The sequence below is a fragment of the Salminus brasiliensis genome, chromosome 1 (genome assembly GCF_030463535.1).
Source record: "Salminus brasiliensis chromosome 1, fSalBra1.hap2, whole genome shotgun sequence".
Lineage (NCBI taxonomy): Eukaryota > Metazoa > Chordata > Actinopteri > Characiformes > Bryconidae > Salminus > Salminus brasiliensis.
In genome coordinates this window covers 58,358,756-58,378,156 of record NC_132878.1, presented here as the reverse complement: position 1 = coordinate 58,378,156, position 19,401 = coordinate 58,358,756, and the positions used below count along the sequence as shown (strand labels likewise).

The 19,401-nt window shown below is 40.3% G+C and overlaps 1 protein-coding gene across 2 annotated transcripts in view; it reads right to left on the bottom strand.

Moving 5' to 3' along the window:
• Positions 1-19,401, bottom strand: part of LOC140559725 (1-phosphatidylinositol 4,5-bisphosphate phosphodiesterase beta-4-like) — an 80,264-nt gene that overhangs the window by 38,700 nt on the left and 22,163 nt on the right. For both annotated transcript variants that reach the window (XM_072683326.1, XM_072683334.1), the window contains exons 4-6: positions 12,306-12,403; positions 2,766-2,846; positions 2,147-2,206 (exon numbers count right to left, since the gene is read on the bottom strand). In XM_072683326.1, coding sequence (XP_072539427.1) covers positions 2,147-2,206; positions 2,766-2,846; positions 12,306-12,389 — 225 coding nt within the window. In that variant the 5' untranslated portion in view covers positions 12,390-12,403. The remainder of the gene's footprint in view (positions 1-2,146; positions 2,207-2,765; positions 2,847-12,305; positions 12,404-19,401) is intronic.

Here is a 19,401-nt window from a genome sequence, read left to right as displayed (position 1 = left end):
TTACATCCATCAGTCTTAGAGGTAACAAAACATGTTAGAATAAGAAGATTCTTAAATTGCAAAATGAGCATCACACTGAATACTCGCTCAAGAGTTAAGATAAATGCCTTTTTAATTAGAAAATAAAACATGAGAAAAATATAGAATAATAAATTGTTGCACAGTGTAGATTTATCATCAGACTGTTCAGTTATTTGGCTAACTGGATAGACACTGCAATAATGCCCGTGTCCAGGGGTCTACTTTAGTTAACATTAGTGTTAACATAGGTTAACATCAGTCGTTTCTTCAGAGTTACATTTTAACAGCATGTAAAACTGCAGAGTACTAAACCAGCCGGTTTACTGAATCAACTGCAACTCGTTTGCCAATCTGCTACCAGAGACTGTGTTCTCTGACCGTCCTGATCAAATAATGAAGTGACTTATTAGTGTCAAATTCATTTAATGGCATGTTTTAAAACTTGCAGGACTCAACTGTCAACTTAACAATGTGCACTTCCAATCTGTTCAGCATGCAGGAATGTGACTGAAAAATTGGAGCGTTCAGCTAAATTAATTAGTTGTTGTTTTTTTACGCTTTGTTATTGAAATAGCAAAACAATAGAGCTCCATAATTGTGTAATCTCTTTAGGACTACAAAAGAGATGTGCCACACACTTTAGTCATGAACAGCGACAGACAATGGCTCGTGATCTGCCTTTGTTCTGCTGTTTATAAGGCGCCTGCTGGCAGAATGACAGCACAACAGAACGCCTCCCTCTCTGCAAACACCACAAACACCACCTCCTGATGTATTCTTGCAACCACCCCCCAGTATACAAATATACACAAATATACAAATACACACCCATGTCTGAAAAACACTATTTCTGTGGTGAGTAACTTTCTGACATTACTTCTGGAGGGTGAGACTTTGCATTATTCAAGAGCTTCTGAAGAAAAGCAAATATTAAGAAGGAGCCGGGCTGGGTCAATATGGGAGGTTCAGAGCTAACAGTAAACTCTCTTTGATGGCTGTGAACATTAGATGGAAGAGCCTGATTAAGATATTTGTGATGCCTCCATTTTCCTATGAAAAGGAAATGTTCACTAATGCGTCTAACAATTATAGCAATTTCACTTGAATTTCACTCTTACTTTTCTGACATCAGTGCTGGTACTGAAATTATGCATTTCTGCAGACATCAGTCTTCTTTAATAACTATTTTATGTGATCAGAAATGATCACAAAGCCTTAAAATGAGACTTCAAACTGAAGAACTACTCAAACACCCTGCAACACAACTAGAGAAGAAATAATGACGTTGTCTCAATATCAGCAGAAAATGCAAGGGTTCCTTGAGGAATGCAATAGAAGCAATCTTTCTTTTTGGTTCCATAAAGGATCATTAGTTTATCCAGGTAGTTTTAGTCCTAATTTATGCTTATGAATCTGAATTAGCATATTTTACCTATTTTCCAATCTTGTAAATAATGTAGCCTGAAGCAGCACACACTCCCAGTAAGTGTTGTCATGGTGTTTACTATGCGTTTCTTCCTGTAGGGCCGGAGAGTGTTTGAGTAGTTTGAAGATGATAGCCTCCTTTAGATGTTCATCTTAAGTGAAGTGTTTCAATTAAATCAGCTCATTTACTAAAACTACAAGACTTCAACATTGGTATTGGAAAAGAAAAAGTGCTATCATGCAATCTCTAGGCCTCACACATGAACACAAATGTGCTACAGGATTGGATCTGATGCATTTTTTTCTTGATATCTTGATCTAGTCCAGTATTATCTACTGCTGATATCAACCCAATCCCTCACCTATCTGGTGATGAAATATGCACCGTCTCTCTCTGCAAACTATGACAGCACAACTGGAGCTGTGTTACTGATGAACTACAATAGTGACGCCTGCACCGACAGCGACAGTTGAGCATGTCTGGAAAATGTAGAGCTTTGAAGGTCAAAGAGTTCTTGCATAGAAACCCATCATCATTCATAGCACATTCATTCAAAACAGCCGGTGTTAACCAGCCAATCTGAGGCTCTATCAAAAGGTGTTACATACTGCTCCTCTAGTAAACAAAGGCATGTTTGAGACGGCAGAGAGGGAGTCTGTGGGAAAGATCCATAATGAAATGGCTTTTTTCAGGCCTCACCTTTGGCACTGCTCCAACACGGACACTGTTTATCAGGGAACATTCTAGAACCTGACCCTCCTGCAAGAAAAGACACATGGAGAGAGCAACATCTGCATCACATTTCAAGGCGCTGCAGCGCAGCTAAGAGAGGGGAAGGAATCTGATTAGCGGCAAGCTATATCCTGTTACACATTAGATAGATTACTCAGATTGTAATTGGGGTGCCAGTCGTGGCCGTGGACATTTCTCTTGGGCTACACATTGCACTGTAAGCAGCATAATGATATGTTTCTAAACAATCTGTGCTTGAATATGTGTCAGTTCCTTATTATTAAGCCTTAGAAATGGCAGATATCTCCAGCAATAGCAAAAAGCATGCTGTGTAATTTTACATTAATCATTTCTTACTTAAAGCTCAAGTCATAAACCTTGAATTGATACCACATTTGTGATTTGTAAGTACATGTGATTTGAATCTGAACAGTGCACAAAATTAAAGTAGTGTTGCAAGATTTCTAAGGGTAAAGTTATGAAAGACATATGATTGATGTACACCAGCTAGTAATGACCAGTTAGTGCTGTCTTTTTTACATGACAAAGCAAATATTTCATGCAGATAGAAAAAAATTAATTGTACCTTTCCTTCACTTTTCCATGTTAGAAAGAAGCCAAACTCATCGACTTTGAAAAGGCAGCTGGACTCAAAGACAAATGGATCCTGTGGAATGGCAGAGATGTTTTTAATGGCTGGATGCCCATCAGTTCTAATTTACTTGCCGCACGCACACTGGCAGAGCACTGAAGCACAGTGCAGGTTTTTCACACAAGAATTTCAACAGTAGTAACGTTTCTCCCATCACACATTATGCACCCAAAACACACTCAAAGAGTTAATCACACAAATAGCCTGTAAAGAACAGAAGCAAACAGGAGGACAACACTCTCTCACACACACACACACAAGGATAGAAGTGGACGTCATCTGCTCCTGGATGTAAACACTGGCCTCCTATCACCTCATGTCCGGGCAAACTGCCATAACATTTCTGCAATACTCCTGGAACCAATGCGAGCCTCCAACTCAATAATAATCAGAACTACTGATTTAATTAGAGCGCTTCTGCCAATCTGTTGTTTTCTTGAAGAAGGTCACTTCTTGATGTTGTTTGTGACCATCAAGAAGCTCAGGCTATAGCAGGATTGTAGCTGCTTGGAAGTTATTCCCTCAGATTTTTGATTGCTAAAAAAAACCCCAAAACAAACAAACAAACAAGCAAACAAACAAGCAAACTCATCTAAAATGACTGCATTGCTCATTACATTTTTTTGGGATGTTGTCACCATGGCAACATTTGCACAGCTGCATGCCTATGAGTATACTGTTTGCTGTCCAATGACAAAAACATGTATCTCCACATCGATGACTTTACAAAAGAAGGCAAAAACATCGACAACAACTGTGAATGGAAGTTAATGTGAAATAAAAGTTTATTCCAAGCGATTTAAAGCATTACTATTGGTCTGTTCATCTAGAGTAATTTAGAGTGTACAGAGCAGCTACAGGGTTCAAACCATGGAGAAATCTAAAAACAGACAAAAATGGAGATACGTGGTTTTCATTGGACAGCAGCAATATCAGTTCTGCAGTGAGGTACAGCAGTTATGACCATTTCAGTAATTACTATGAATTACTATGATGTTTTCTTCAACTACTTTGACCTATTCAATAACTACTATAGCTTATTCAGTATCTACTATGATTTATTAGCAACAACTATGACCTGTTCACTAACTACTGTGACCTGTTCATTAACAACTATGACCTGTTCACTAACTACTGTGACCTGTTCATTAACTACTGTGACCTATTCAATACCTGTTATAATCAATTAGTAACAGCTATATGTTCATTAACTACTATGTCCTATTCAGTACTTATTTTAATCTATCAGCAACAACTATGACCTGTTCACTAACTACTGTGAGCTGTTCATTAACTACTATGTCCTATTCAGTTCCTATTATAGGCTATCGATAACTACTATGATCTGTTCATTAACTACTATGATCTATTCAGAAACTATTTTAATCTATCAGTAAATACTATGACCTGTTCATTAGCAACTATGACCTATTCAGTACTGATTATAGACTATCAGTAACTACTATGATCTGTTCATTAACTACTGTGATCTATTCAGTAACTACTATGAATGTTAGTAATTATGCTTTTTAATGGAATTGTATTGTAGTTACTGAATACAACAAAGTAATACAATTTTGAAAAACTGCTTTTTTCAGTTTATTATATAAGATTTACACTTCAGGGCATCACCAGAGAACCCTCACTGATCACAGCAGGTGATGTGGCCCTTACAACCTCACACCCTCCATTGTGCCTGTGGATTCCTTCTCACAGAGTGGGCTTTCTCTGGTAAAGCTTTTTTACTTTGTGGCAGTCACAGAGACATTAAATGACTCAGTTTGTGTGTCTGATCAGTGGAACAAAACCCAGGCTATGTCAGCCTGTAGTGTCTGACGCCACAATGCCGGCCTATAAAAGCAAGTGCTCAGACTACAAGGGTGGCGGTGTTCATCACTGTGCGTATGCCGATAACGCCATTGTGACCTACTGTAGGCTGTCGCTTATCCCAATGGCTCTGTGCACATTTGGTTTTTGGGGCTGCAGAAGTGGGCCACCTTTGATTTCAGCTTGGCATGAGCTGAGGAGTGTATTGCTATTTAAAAGCAGTGGAAATGCAAGGTTCTACATGTAGTACTCCTTTTCCCAGTGTTGCAAACTTTCAGCAAAATGCTCCCCCTCTTTAAAAAATGCTTGGAAGTAACCACTTTCTGGGCAAAAGAGGACAATTTCAATGAGCAAAAACAGTTTTCACCATTAACTGTTTTAGGTTAATCATTCTCTTTTGGCTACAACATTTACATGTACAAAGCATCCCCCATGAAAACGGGTCCAGCAACTAGCAAATGGCCAACATATTTCATATTCCTCCCCTCTCTGTGCAAACAGAAGCAGTACCCTCAGCAATCACAAGGCTGATACGTTCTGCCCACGCAGCTTTAAGGGAACAATGTAAAATGGAAAACTGTATTCATTTTGGCATGGATGTATAATAAGAGCTCGGTACACTGAAGTCACCTTTCGTGAATATCAAACACTGTTGTGTCTTTATAGAAAAAGTGGCTTTTTTACGTGGCTGATTTTATTTATGTCCCCAAATACTGACATACACCGTTTAAAGTATGAGATCCATGAGGAACTTCAGAATGTTCTTCAATTTGAACCTGTGGAGAAACCTCTTAAGGTGCTTTGAGGAATCTTCAAAAAAAGGTTCCTCCACTGAAGAACCTCAAGGACCTTATTCTTTGAACAGTGTAGTAACTTGTAGTTAGTACTAGGCTAAAAGCTAACACTAGCTTTGGGAAGCACAGCACAAGAAAGCAATGTGAGTATATGGCTGACAGCCAATCTTACCGACCAGGTTTAACCTCTCTTCATCTCTTACGAAATAATAATGTTGTTACGATGCTAAACACAAAATTATGTCATTCTAGGCTATGCAGCATCTGCGAAAGCATAGGGTTGTAAACGGGCGGCTAAAACCAGTCAGAGAAACATATAGAAGAAAAGATAACTAGTGTGCTAAAGCTAACCCAACCAGCGTAGCCAAAAAACAGGCCAGCTGGCAAAATATGTCTGTGTGTCCAACCAGCCACACCACTTTTTGTCTGTGTGAGCATTCTCTGGATGCACACCCAGCAGTAAAGTGAAGAACAGCCTTACTTTTTTAAGGCATCAGCACACTAAAGCTGGGCAGTGTTTTTTAGTGAGTGAACACAGTGGAGTCTATAACACCACCTGCACCTTACTCGCACTGTTGTGGCAGTAAGTTTACTACATAAACACTGTATTTTGCGCTGTGACTTCATGCTTCAAGCTTCATGTTTAGAATAGGGTCTGTGGTACATTTCCCTTCTTTTTTTGATGTGATCTTTTTTTTGCTGTTGCCCTTTGAGTGCTACTAAAGCAAGCTAGCAGGATAAAGTAGCAAAGGTACATCATCAGTCATGTTTAACAACCATGGAAAGTAGATGAAGCAGCTGGAATGTAGCACAGTCTATCTGATACCAAGTATTTTATCATTCATAGCTTTGTCTGCCATTTTCAGGTGGGCCAAAAGGGAGATGGAGCTCTGGCTAAATTCTGCTGTGGAAATCTGCTTTTGTACCGTCTCTCGGCTGTCCCTAACAAACTTTACTGAGTTAATACACTAATGGAACGGCTCTGAAGATGAAGAGACAATGGAATGTTAGAAACGGTACTGAGACGGAGGGACTGGATCTCTCTCTCCTCTCCCTCTTTTAATGAAGCACAACGTTCACACTGATCTTATGATCCCCTCTTTATCCTCCGAGTTAGAGGATGAACAAAGTCTTTGGATTTGTTTAGACTGAAACAGAACACTGACGCAGTTGCTCAAACCTTTTAAGGGGCTAATGAAAAACTAGATCTAATCACTAGTTCAATTCACGGAAAACTAGTCGATGGGTTTTAATGACGACGGTGACAGATCTAATTCAATTAAAAGCTAAAAAGCGAGGCTCGATCTTTAAAAGCCATTAGCAAAATTAGTACTTCACTCAGCATGTAAATGCTTTCTTGCATTGCTTGAAGTTGCTCTCCAATGTCTGTAAAAACTTCCACAAAGTTATGAGTTTCACTTCTTATGAGAGCAAAACAGGCGAGGAGGGAACATGTCATGGTAGGTGAACTCTCTGCAGAAGAGCGCCAAAGGCTTCGGGATGAATTAGAGAGAAAGAGAGGGAACATTGCCATTAGAGAGAGAACATTGCCCAATACGATGCTTCCTACATCGTCATACTGCACATTTAGCTCTGTCTGATCTAGAACTGCCATTTGGAGGCAGATAAGGATTTAATGCATAGTAAATTAACATGACCCAAGAGAGCACAATCATACAGAGGCCATTAAATTCATCAAATTTGCAATTGCAAGGCTAGTTTAGATAAGAATCAAGCCTCATCATAGACTGCATTATCCAGTCACTGTCATTTTCATATTAAAAACTATTTATTGTGCAGTGGTAAATTGTTTCAAAAAGTGTAACTTTGCTGAAGAATCTGCCTGCTTATGTGATACAGTTAATATTATATATGTAAAGCTGAGCAAAAGTATCTGGCTCTTTAATTGGGCAGTAAGTATTTGCTAGCTCAGAAAAAAAAACACAATATGCATATACAAAAAGTAGTGATGTGTCCCAGTGTTTGTTTATCAATTCACAAATCTCTAATTTGTATTTTGCAATTAATACTAGCACTAAATGTACTAGCACTAGGATCTAGCACCTGGCCAAGTTAAATCAGGTTTGCTACTGCATCTGAACACATTTCTGCACTGTCTGGAACCAATTTTCTGTTCTTTAACTAGAACAGAAGAGATAAATGCCTTATTTTGAGAAAAATAAATTATTGTTACTTTTTAACTGCAATAATGTTCTGCATTAATTCAAAAGAAAGATGAATTAATTCTAAAGAAAATTTGACATAGAATTGCTGTGCATTTTCGTAATGTGTGCCTACGTCAGCATTTCACACGCTAAACTGAAAACTGGGGCTAAGGTCCAGATTTTTAAAGTGTCATGGAGGTAACCAATGACTAACAGTCTTGACCCTCTTAACCTAGTTCTGCCCAGTGGCTGGCTAGCGACCTTCCCATTACGTAATTCTCAAAAGATGGATAGGACATCCTAATGTAGTCATTACAAACCCTGTAATACCTGAAGGGAGGGCTGCATGTCAGATGTTGTTCGCAGTGTTTTAATATACACACAACCAATAAGAAGTAAGTAAGAAAGCAATGTATGGTAAGTTATTGTGTGTGAACTTGTGTAAACAATAGACATACGGACATTCATTTTACATAATTGGTTGTGAACATTGTAATGCCTGACTGTTTATGCTACTGCATCAAGTGTGAAATTCAGAGGGGTTCAGTTAAATCACAATGATCAGATAAGTGTAATGGATGAGTTTTCTTTATTTCTTATAAATATACAGTGTTCATTGTCAACACTTTCTGTTAGTGGCTTCATTAACTGAGTGCAAACTATAATCACAACTTTGTATTCTGCTTCTTCTCATGGTTTTTAGGCATATACTCAACATTGCTGTAAGCTGCTTTCAAATTACGGTAATTGGTAATTTCTTGGGCGATTTCTTGGTTTTGTCCAGCCGGGACTGCTCACAAATGTTCCTAAATTTTCCTTTAACTAAGGCTCAGCAGAAGTCATTTAGGAAACCCAAGCCCAAGCTCCTACATCGATGAATGTCAAAAGATCTATTTCAGATCTATAAATCCTGAACCTGAAAGCCAAACATATATTTAAATGAAATTTACATTTACATTTGAACATTTTCATAATTTATAGCCAACTGGCTGTGTTATTTGAAGGATAAATGGGGGACTTTCCCATAAACAAAAGCCATGTTAAGTGAAGTGAGTCATCAAAGGTTTGTGGACGTCCCCTTTAATGAGTGAATTTAGCTTCTTTGAGGTGCAACCATTGCTGACACAGGTGCAGATAGCTTGTATAATCTTCATAGCAAAGCACAAAAAAACAGAATAGGGTGTACTATTATATTGGCAATGTGTAGCTGCACATGAGCACCGCTACCCTGCCCAATGACAGGTATCGGTATAAAGCCATCAACACTGGGCTGTGGAGTTAAAGAAGCATTTGAGAGCCAGAACTAATCTTCCAACATCAATACCTGACCTCACTAATGATCCTGTGGTCAAACACAATCAAATGTAATCTATAGGAAAGCCTTCCCAGAAGGGTAGAGTTCCTCATTTTTTTTTTGGAAGAAACATTGAATGAGCAGGTGGACACAAACCTTTGGTCATTCAGTGTAGATTTTTTAAATTGGTACTTTGAGATTTTATGTCTTAAGGAACATGTTAGCTGTGTCCATCTCCATTTAGGACTTGCAGGGCTCAAACTGAAGGTTGTATGTGCAATTGCACTTAACACCTCAGACTGGCTGTCCTGAATGGGATCCCCCCACCCCCCAAGGGCAAGAGTGAGAGCTTTTTTATTTTTCTGGAGATAGCGAATGGCGCCAGCAAGGAAGGATGGATTGTGCAGCTGACAGATATTAGCCTTTTAATTACTTCAGTAAAAAGAACAGAAAGACGGAGAGGGAGGGAGGAGGGGATGTTTCTTTTCTCTGAGGTATATAGTGAGTGAGTCAGAGAAAAGAAAGGGAAAAAAATGGCCCCTGCGCCCACACTTCGGAATATTCCTCCAGAAGTAAAGCCAATTAGATGAGCCTGTGCCAGCAGTGGTCTTCTGTGCTGAAGTGAGGTGGAGAGAAAATGAATCCAGTTCTCCGTTCACGTCCTCCTCCCTCAGCGCCCAGCCACTTCACAGGCTCCGAGCCTCTTTGTGATTCCACTCCAGCTAATGCTCACGGCGCTCTGAGGACGCCAGGCAGTCAGTCGCCTGTGTCACGGCTCTAGGTGAACCTATTCGCTTTGCAGATAAAAACGGGTAGCGTGTGTAACACACAAGGATTACTCGAAAATGTTAATGGCCGAGGCGCTAATAAACTTGAGTGTCATTAATGCGAGTGGCCACCCATGAGCAGGGATAATGAGCACACTGCGAATGGCCTTTAAGGCAGTGGCCAGAGCCAAGATGGAGTCCGGCTCCACCGTCTGCTGCTCTGCGGAGACAGGATGAGACGTAACTGTTCTCCACCAGGCCCTTTTCTTATTTACACCCTCGTTCCAGGGCTAGGCATCTGTGAGGTTAATCAAGAGACATGTACCCTGCAGGGCAATTCGGTTAATGAGATTGCACAACGCTCATTATTCTCCTACAATTTACTGGGATTTCATTCATTTCAAGATATCATCCCTGTCATCATTCATTTTTATGTTATTAGAAAAGCGTCAAACTTCAGCTGTCCTTTATGTGGACATTTCATGAAAAATCAAACCAAGTTTATTTTACAATAAAAAGTTACATGAAAGAACACCAAGTAGGTATTTGCATTTAACAATAACATTTAACTGTAAGAGTTAACATACTGTTAAGCACAGGTGCTGGCTGGCATTGTTGGTGGGAAAAACAAGTAGCTTTAAAAAAAAAAATAGTCAAGGGAAACATTTAAAAAACATTATAAAAACACAAAATTACTGTTTGGCCTGTGTACTTTCTAAATCTGCGATGGAAAGTTCAGTGATATCGGCACCTCTAAAAGATAACCAAGAGATTAAGTATCCATGTAAAAAAAAACTTTAAAGGTGGCCTAGAATGAAAAATTGTATTCTTTTTGGCGTAGTTCAGGGAAAATACCGCTCGGGCAAGTGCCACTCAGGAAAAGCGCCACTCTGACAAGTGCCGCTCTGGGAAAGCATCACTTGGGCAAGTGCCACTTGGGAAAAGCGTCGCTCGTGCAAGCGCTACTTGGGGAAAGTGCAGCTCGGGTTTGAGCTTAATTGAATTAGTTTTTTCTCCATAAATAAATTGATTTCCAAATGTCTTTTTTGCAATTATTTGAAATGTAAAGAACACAACATAGGGGGAAAAAATCTTTTTTAAACCTGCAAACATGAACATTTAGGTTACATTACTCTAAATAGACAATAATAAGAACTGGTTAATCTAATTTGTGCTCTAAAAAAATGCAGTGCATCCAACAATAAAGGAAGCCTCATGCATATTTTTATATAGTAAATGAAAACACATAAAACTTACAGAAAGTGATTCTACACACTGATCCATAGCCACTATGATCACCGTTAACATGCACATGTTTCAATTCCTCTGGAGAAAGATTTAAACAAGTTAAAGAGACCATTGCTAAAGTCTCTGAATGAATGTGAGATGTTTGGTTTCAGAGGGTCAACTAGAGTAACAGTAAATAATGAAGTGTGCTATATATTCCTGTTCTTATTTTTTCTTACTTAAAGTAACAGTCTATGACACAAACTAAACAAGAAAGTGACTGCATGGAGACCTACAAAGTTTTCTTACAGCAGTATGTTATTAAGTTCTGTACGGTGGGTTTGCTGTCCGACTGCATGATCATACAGCAATTGAACCACACAGTCTCTGATCGGTATGTTGGCTCTGCTCAAGGTGCCACTTAACTCAGCATGTAATTATGCACCTGTAAATGATGGATGTCTGAGCTTACATGCTTACAGAGCTGGTTCCGAGCATGTGTGGCTGGCCCCTTGAGCATAAAAGGTGTTATATATGTTATGATAACTCCTCTGCACAGGGTTAATGATAGTTTTAATGCTGTACATGATTGAAAAGCAAAGAAACATTTCTGCTTGGTGCTACTCTGCTTCAGATGTTGCTAAATAAGTCTCTCTGTCTCTTTTCTGGTTTTTACACACTTGCAACAAGAGACATAATCTGCTTCTTAAAGCCAAATCAGAAATTCACTTTGATAATGCTGCCCCAGCGAAAGGCCTGCCTGCTTGAATCACATTAGCTAAGAGAGGAGGCATCCTCGGCTATAAGGAGGACATGAAAAGGTTGAGCTGGAAGCTCTTGCTCATCAGACAAATGTCTCTCTAGATGTTTACACTGCTCTTGTCCTTCGGGTAGCGCAAAAGCACCGCCCTTTCCCATTTCAGCCCATTTAAGTGGTCTGATTGAGTTACATGGGGAAATAAAGAAAGGCCAGAGGATAGTGTGTGTGTGGGGGGGGGTAAGAGGACACAAGCAGAACCCGTCCCTGGGGACGCTCGCCTCATGTCTAGATGCTTCTGAGAGTGACAGAGACATTCAATGAGGCTTTTAATGCCCCAGAGTGCAAATGATCAATGCAGAGCCTTTCGCTCCATAACAACTAAGAGAAAGGCTTTGGCCTACGCTTCACAATAACAGGATTTGAGGTAGGGTTTTCGGGATGTGTGGTAAAGAGTTAGTGACCTTCAGGCAATCCATATAAAGTAGTTTGTTTCACAGAAGGAACGATTCGAAAATATGAAAAATTCACCATTAGAATGGCTGTAAAAGAACTCATCTGGTATGTACTGTCAGAAATGAGAGTTTAAGCTCTATGCTTTGTGAACAGTCAATGAGCTATGTGCAAATGACTGAAGATTTACCTCATCAAGTCTGTCAAAGACGGCACCTTTCTGCAGGAAGTCAGGGACATGCTTCTGCCAGTTGAATTCATATGACTTCGTCATGGCTGCTTGCAGACCTGTCATACAGAAAGACCAACGTTCAGCAAATGAGCAGGAATAGCAAAAAAATGGTCTGATTTGATAATTACTGATTAGTTCTTTTAATTATTTTAAGGTAGTGAAATTATTTTAAAAGCTTTCTGTCGATACCACATTTTTGTTTGTACATTAGAATGAAAAAATGACAAACAAAATGAGTAAAACCACATATAATGCACATCATATACCCATTGTACCACTCACATTTAGATTCTGGTGACATGTAAAAACATTGGAGTTTTTTAAGGTATTTACAAAGATACAGTCCTGCGTAGCTTTTGTTAACAATCGTCTTACAACTGCTTAGTCGAGAGTCACTCATTTATAACACTGCAGGTTTTTGTATTCACCTTAAAACAATACTACTGCAAGACATGGACATACAGAACAGAATGTGTGCAATAAATGATATGAGTATAATTATATAAAAGTATGATCATAACAATAGTGTCTCTCTCACTGGGTTTGTCTCTCAAATGTAGCATTTCGTAGTTTCCACTTAACAAGAGTATAGAACTAAGGTCTTGCAGGTCGTGATGTTTTTTTTTTTTCATTTCTGTTGATATCGATAAAATATATATATTCTTTTTTTTTTTAATTGTCATACCCAATATTGGATGCAGAATTACCCAGTCCACTCATTATTACCCCCCCCCCTCCCCATAACATGTAATGTGAAGTGGCCACTTGCCCTTTTCAAACTGCCCATGATGCAATGTTATTGGCCAGCATCACACTGAGGGGACAGAGAGAGCGATCTACCCATATGCTCTCTGGGACTGTTGATGAGTCTATTTTTTTCTATGGGAGAGCATCATTCAATAATGTGCAAAGTGCTAAATAAAAGTAATGCAATAAATTACTTGTTGCTAACTATGTTTTCTATATAAGCACAGAACTTTCTTGTTTTAATATGCCTATCAAAACCAAAAAAAATTAATGTAGCTATACTGAATTCCTTTAAAAGCTCCTTATGGTCATGTAAGTGTGTTGCGACAGTAGCCAGTACTGCTTGTGGTTGATGTAGCGCAACAGATATCACCACTACCAGCCGGTGAGCTACCATACCATGTGCAAGACTGGGGTACGATTCCAGGTCTGATGACTTTGCTACGCTACACCAACTGCCCAAGTCCTTGGTCAAGTCTCCTAACACTACATTGGCCCACCACTGTAATAAGAGTTACCTTGTAAGTTGCTTTGGATAAGTGTGTCAGTTAAATGCCGTAAACGTAAATGTTCCATACATACATCTCTGAGCATGAGAACAATCATCATCACGCCTGAAGTACTTTAAGAGCTAGTTAGGGACAGAGTAGATTTGTATATGATTAGATGTTCTTCATGTGGGAGAGCAGCTTTCAAACCCAGTGCCAAGAAGCACGTACAACATCTAACCTGCTGTTCCGACAATGTAATTACGTCACTCTCGTACTGCACTGTCTTAATATAATTTGATTCATTCAGCCATCGCAGCTCTTAATGCTGTGTTTATTGCAGAAACTCATCTCGCAAGAGCAACAAAAACACAATTAATCATGCAGCTTTACTCTTAGCCAAAATTAGAATGACTAGAAATATTCAAGCAATGAATACAACAGGATGAATCCCAACCTGGCAGACTGCTGACAGTCCACACTCCAACTAAGATAGTTTTAAGGCTGAAAGATTTCCATTATTAGGCATGTTTGAGCCACCTGGTTTGTTGAGCACCTGCAAGAGCTCTTTTAAAACGAACTTAGAAAGTAGTCATTAACTGCATTAACCATTACATTGAATAAACTGATTTTCCACATTCTAGACAGAGGTCAAGTCATTTCCATTCCATCACTTTACCCACTGCACTGCAACACCTTGAATACTGGGCCTGTGTGGAACTCTAAACTAAACACATCCTTATAAGTACCTTGCTAGAAAGCTCTGTAGCAAAAACATTGCTAACTTACATAAGGAAGCCCATGGCAGACTTCAGAGCTCTTAGCTCTGGCAGCAGATGTTCTTCTGTGTTCAAAATTCCCTCCTGAAAAATCTTGATTTGCCTCTTTCAGTCCCATAATCATCACGGGCGCCAAAACAGACTCTTGGCTCCTTCAACAGGTTGCCTTTGGGTATTACATGGCAACAGAGCCTCTCCTCTAATGGATGGCAAGACAGCACAGGTATATCTGACGCACAGGGACGACAGCGAGGCACGTCGCATCTGATTCAGAGCTTAGCGGAAGGAGGGCTTGCTTTCGATCAATAGCTTCTCGTTGATGAGCACAATAAAGCAGCAGACTGAAGAGAATCCTCACAGATCTCACCCACTCACACACAAGCTACCCAGAGAGACATAGTGTACAACAAAATATAGAGGTGTGCAAAAGTTTTGGCATCCAATATGACTTGAGCTCTCAGATTACTTTTACTGAGGTAGCTTGTTCAAAGACATTATTAGAAAGGGCCAGGTGATCTACATTTAATAGCTTTACAAAGACTCTGACCCAACAATCAGCAGCCATTGGCTCATCTAAACATCTGCGTAGCACTTGTAGGATTGTAGGATGACTAGAATGGCAAATCGAAACCTGGTTGACCACAAATGACCTTCAAAAAGCACATATATGGCCTTCCTAGAACAGTCATCAGAAAAGAAAACATACATGTGTATACATACATACTTGCATACATATGTACATACACTATATAGTAACAGAAGGATTGGAAAATAATTATTGAATTCTGGTGTTTTATTCAGTCCCATTGCCACACACCTAACCACACATTAGTGAAAGAATGTGTAATTCTAAAGAGCTCACTGAATTCCAGCGTTGTACTGTAACAGGATGCCATAGTCACAACAAGCCAGCTGGTGAAATGTCTTTCCTCCTAGATATTTCACCATCAATTGTGAGTGGTATTATTGACAAACACTGGAAGCGTTTAGGGACCACAGCAACTCCCTCACTAAGTAGAAGACCACGTAAGATTACAGACAAGACACAACAACCATATTTACCATTTTGTGTTGGACACAGATGTAATTTGGCCTCCGTCTTTAACCCATCCGTGCAGTGAACAAACAAGAGGGGCATTGATATAAGCACTAAAACTGCAGTGGGGGCTTTGTGTTTTGGCATTGAAAACGTGTGTTCTGTGGAGTGACTGCCCCTATCAGGCAGTCTGAAGGATGAGTCTTGGTTTGGCAAATGCCAGAAGAACATGTAGACATGTACCACTGTACCAACTGTAAAGTTCAAATTCAGAGAGAGCAAGAAAGGGAATGGCCTTTGAGTGAGAGTAAAAAGTAGAAAGAGTTAGAGAAAGAGCTGCAGGATGGCCTTTACCACACACTGCCATTAGTATGTGCGGCACCCCACGGGGGAACACTGGGAAAAGCTTCTTGTGGCTCTCAGACAGACAGGAAAGCAGAAACCAAATGTTCCGCAGAACATACTGAACATTCCCCACAGCTGCTGATATTCAGTCGAAGACAGTTATTGTTCTGAGCAAGCCGAACATTTATGACGACAAGTTCAATATATTCTCCTCAATATTCAAGAAAAAAAGGCTCAGGGGAAGCATCCGCTTCGTGAGTGATCTAATCTCGCAGCCTAACACGATAATATCCAATAACACAAGGCAATCCAGATGTAGGAAGCAGAGTGTACGTTTTGAGTATGGCAGACTAATCTTTTTGTTTGAAGGATATTATTTCCTCTAATGTAGCTTGGTGAAAGCAAGCAGAGCAGTCCCCTGGTATTCGCCATTTAAAAGCAGCCACTAGGGTAAAAGCCATTCCTCCCTGGATTCATCCTCATGTCTCTCAAACGAGTGAGTGAAAGGCTCAGCTGCAGAGGGGGTGCCCAGGGACCTCAGACCAGATCCTCACAGGCAAAAATGCAGCTCCACTCCATAACTAGCATGTCTGAAACACTCGAGGATTACATCCTCATATCCTGGAGGAAATGAAACAGGTTTCTGGTTCCCACTGTGGCGATGTGGAGATGTCACACAAATTACAAATGGATGAAATCATTTATGCTTGAATTTCTGTAAAGTTGTGACTCCCTCTGTATGTAACAAAAATGCTACATAAATATCGTAATACTGAAGCTGAAAATGCTCACAGCTGAAAAGCATACTCCAGAAAGCATACTCCAGTATATTCTGATGAGCCAAAATGTCAGAACTGGGCCGAGGAGCAATGGAAGAGGATGACCTGGTCTGATGAGTCCTATTTTCTTCTACATCATGTAGATGGTTGGGTACATGTGTGCCAATTACCTGGGGAAGTAGGGATTTCAGGATGCACTTTGGGAGGAAGACAAGCCTGTGGGGGAGTGTGATGCTCTAGATGTCAGGCGACTACCTAGACATTGTTGAAGACCAGGTACACCTCTCCATGGGAATGGTATTCCCTATTGGCCTTAGCAGGATAATGTGTCCGGCCTCACTGCAGGAATTATTTGGGAATGATTTGACAAACATGACAGAGTTCAATTTTGGCCTGTTGCCTCCCCAGATTTGAATAAGATTGAGTATCTGTGGGATGTGCTGGATCAACAAGACCTACAGGGCCTGCTGCTAATGTATTGGTCAACATACCACAGGCCACCTCCAGAGGTCTTGCAAGGGCTATGCCTCGGCATGTGGGTGTTTATGTAGGTGTTTATCCACATATACATGAACAGATAAAGAGGCGGAACCGATACACTCATTGAAAAAACCTAGGAATGAAATATTAACCTAGGAATGGTCTGGTAGGTTTTCACAGGACTTTTTCTGGCCACGTCACACGTTTTAATGTACTTGTGTCACATGCACAGCCATCCGGCACAGTTTGCTGGTTACCTAAGCAATCACAGCACCGCTAATGATACAAGAGCTACTATAGACATTGAGATATCAGAACGGCGAACTCAGTGTTCACCTGCTCATTCACCTACTGAACCAAACCAAAGAAATGTAGAATTACTACTGAAGAGAGCTGGAAAGCCAAATAAGAGTGCAACAGAGCCCTCGCTAAAACCAGGATAAACACTGGCTTGACTTGAGAGCTCCATGAGCTAAAAAGACTTAAAAGTGACGAGTTAGCTTTTTTCTCGCAGAGTAAGATATTCTATTTTTGTATGACTAGCTACTAGAACAGGCAGTCAGGCTATCACTGCTGTGGATTTTATGTGTAGCTGTGTTACAGTGTAGTACCGTACAGTTACATTACCTGTACAACAACCTAGCTGGTTAGCTTGCTTATGCTGTTGCCGCTTAGCTAGTCAGCGACCTCCGACAATTTCAAGTGCTATCTTTGCTTTCGTTTTGTAAACACAACCTATACGACCACCTGACTGAGTGTGTGCTCTATATAGTTACTGGACTCATGCTAACCATTACACATTTTCACCAGAGAGGTCTCTAAATCCTCTGAACCCTTACGCTCTATCGCTTTAATAAATGCATTTACCAACAAATACAAATTTTACAAATATTTGTATTAATAACTTATATTAATAATGAATCACTGAAAGACTCTGAGCATAAGAGTGTTGGCCCCATCATCAGAAGATTACGAGTCTGATATCTGGTGATGCCAAAGTCTTCTGTGGCCTGTCCCAAACAGCACAACTGACCTATCTCCGTTGCCTGCTTCTCCCAATCACTCAGTGTGATGCAAGTCAGTGCAGGGGTCTGTTAGCTGACGCCACAGAATTGGCCATTAGCGATCTCCTCCAACCGCGCGCAGCTGTCTAATAATGTTAGCATTAGCGTCAGTTCGAAAAAAGATATGGTGGCTGGTTTCATGTGTCTTTGAGGAAGCATGTGCTAACCTTCACCCATCTTCCACCCACTGGTAGCACCATGTTATAGCCAGGAGTGGAACTGGAAAGAAAGCTTGAGAAAGCCTATAAATCATTACTGGTTATCTTGACTGGCATCAAAACTTTGCTCAAAACTGTCATTTTCTGTCGAACCAAACAGCCGTTCACAGACATAGTGTAGGCTTCTGCAGTTTTTAGACACCATCCTTGTAAACGGCCCTCGTGGCCTCTTCGCATAAAAGAAGCTATTCAACAGATCTGTGCCCCTGCAAGACACTCAGCTCTACCGCAAAAGCACCTTAATCTTGCTGCTGAGCGTCTCCAGGCTGAAAGAGAGACGTGCTGTGCTTGACTCTGTGGCGTTGCTTCGGGCTGCAGAGCACAAGTCAACAGTGCTAGTGTGCCTTGAGCTCTCCATTCATGAGAGGTCAGTTAGGCACACTGACAGCTATGTGTGTGTGTGTATATGAGCCTCTGAACACTGCAAACAAAACACACCTTCAGCTTCCTTGTCTGCAAGGTTAAACATCCTTACTTTTACAGCTGTAACCTGTTCTAAAACACACACAAACCCCTACATACACACGCACATGCCTCTTCAATACAAATTAGGTTGATGGTGAGAATGGTTAGAAGGTCATGGATGTTAAGTGTAAAAAGGCCTACATGCAGTGTGATGATATAATTGTATTAGGGCTTCCTCTGCTTCCTCTAAAACAAGCTACCTTAATTCCTATAGTATCTCAGACTCCATATACACTGGGTAGAGGGCAATATTATAGCAAAAAAGGAAATATTCAAATAACAGACCCTGTGCTGTTCCCTTTGTGGCCTTGTAATCTAAGTAGGACGTACCTGTGTACACAAAGCCCAGGCAAACACAACCGCCCCCCCTTCCCTCCCTCCCAACCCCCTGTGTTTGAAGTGAAACAAAGCAGTAATGAGTCATGCAGCAAGATGCACAGTATGATGAATTAATTCAGTTAGACCACTGTTTGAAATTACATTGTTAAATGACATTAGAGGTAAATTGCATTAGCTTCAACCACATTAACTTAAGGTTAATGTTTTCCTAGAATATCACAGTGGCGTTTTTTCCCCCTGTGGGGGAAAAAACAAAGAAACACGCCATGATATCATGAAACCTGTGACCGGTGGCGTGGCTATGAAAGTAAACT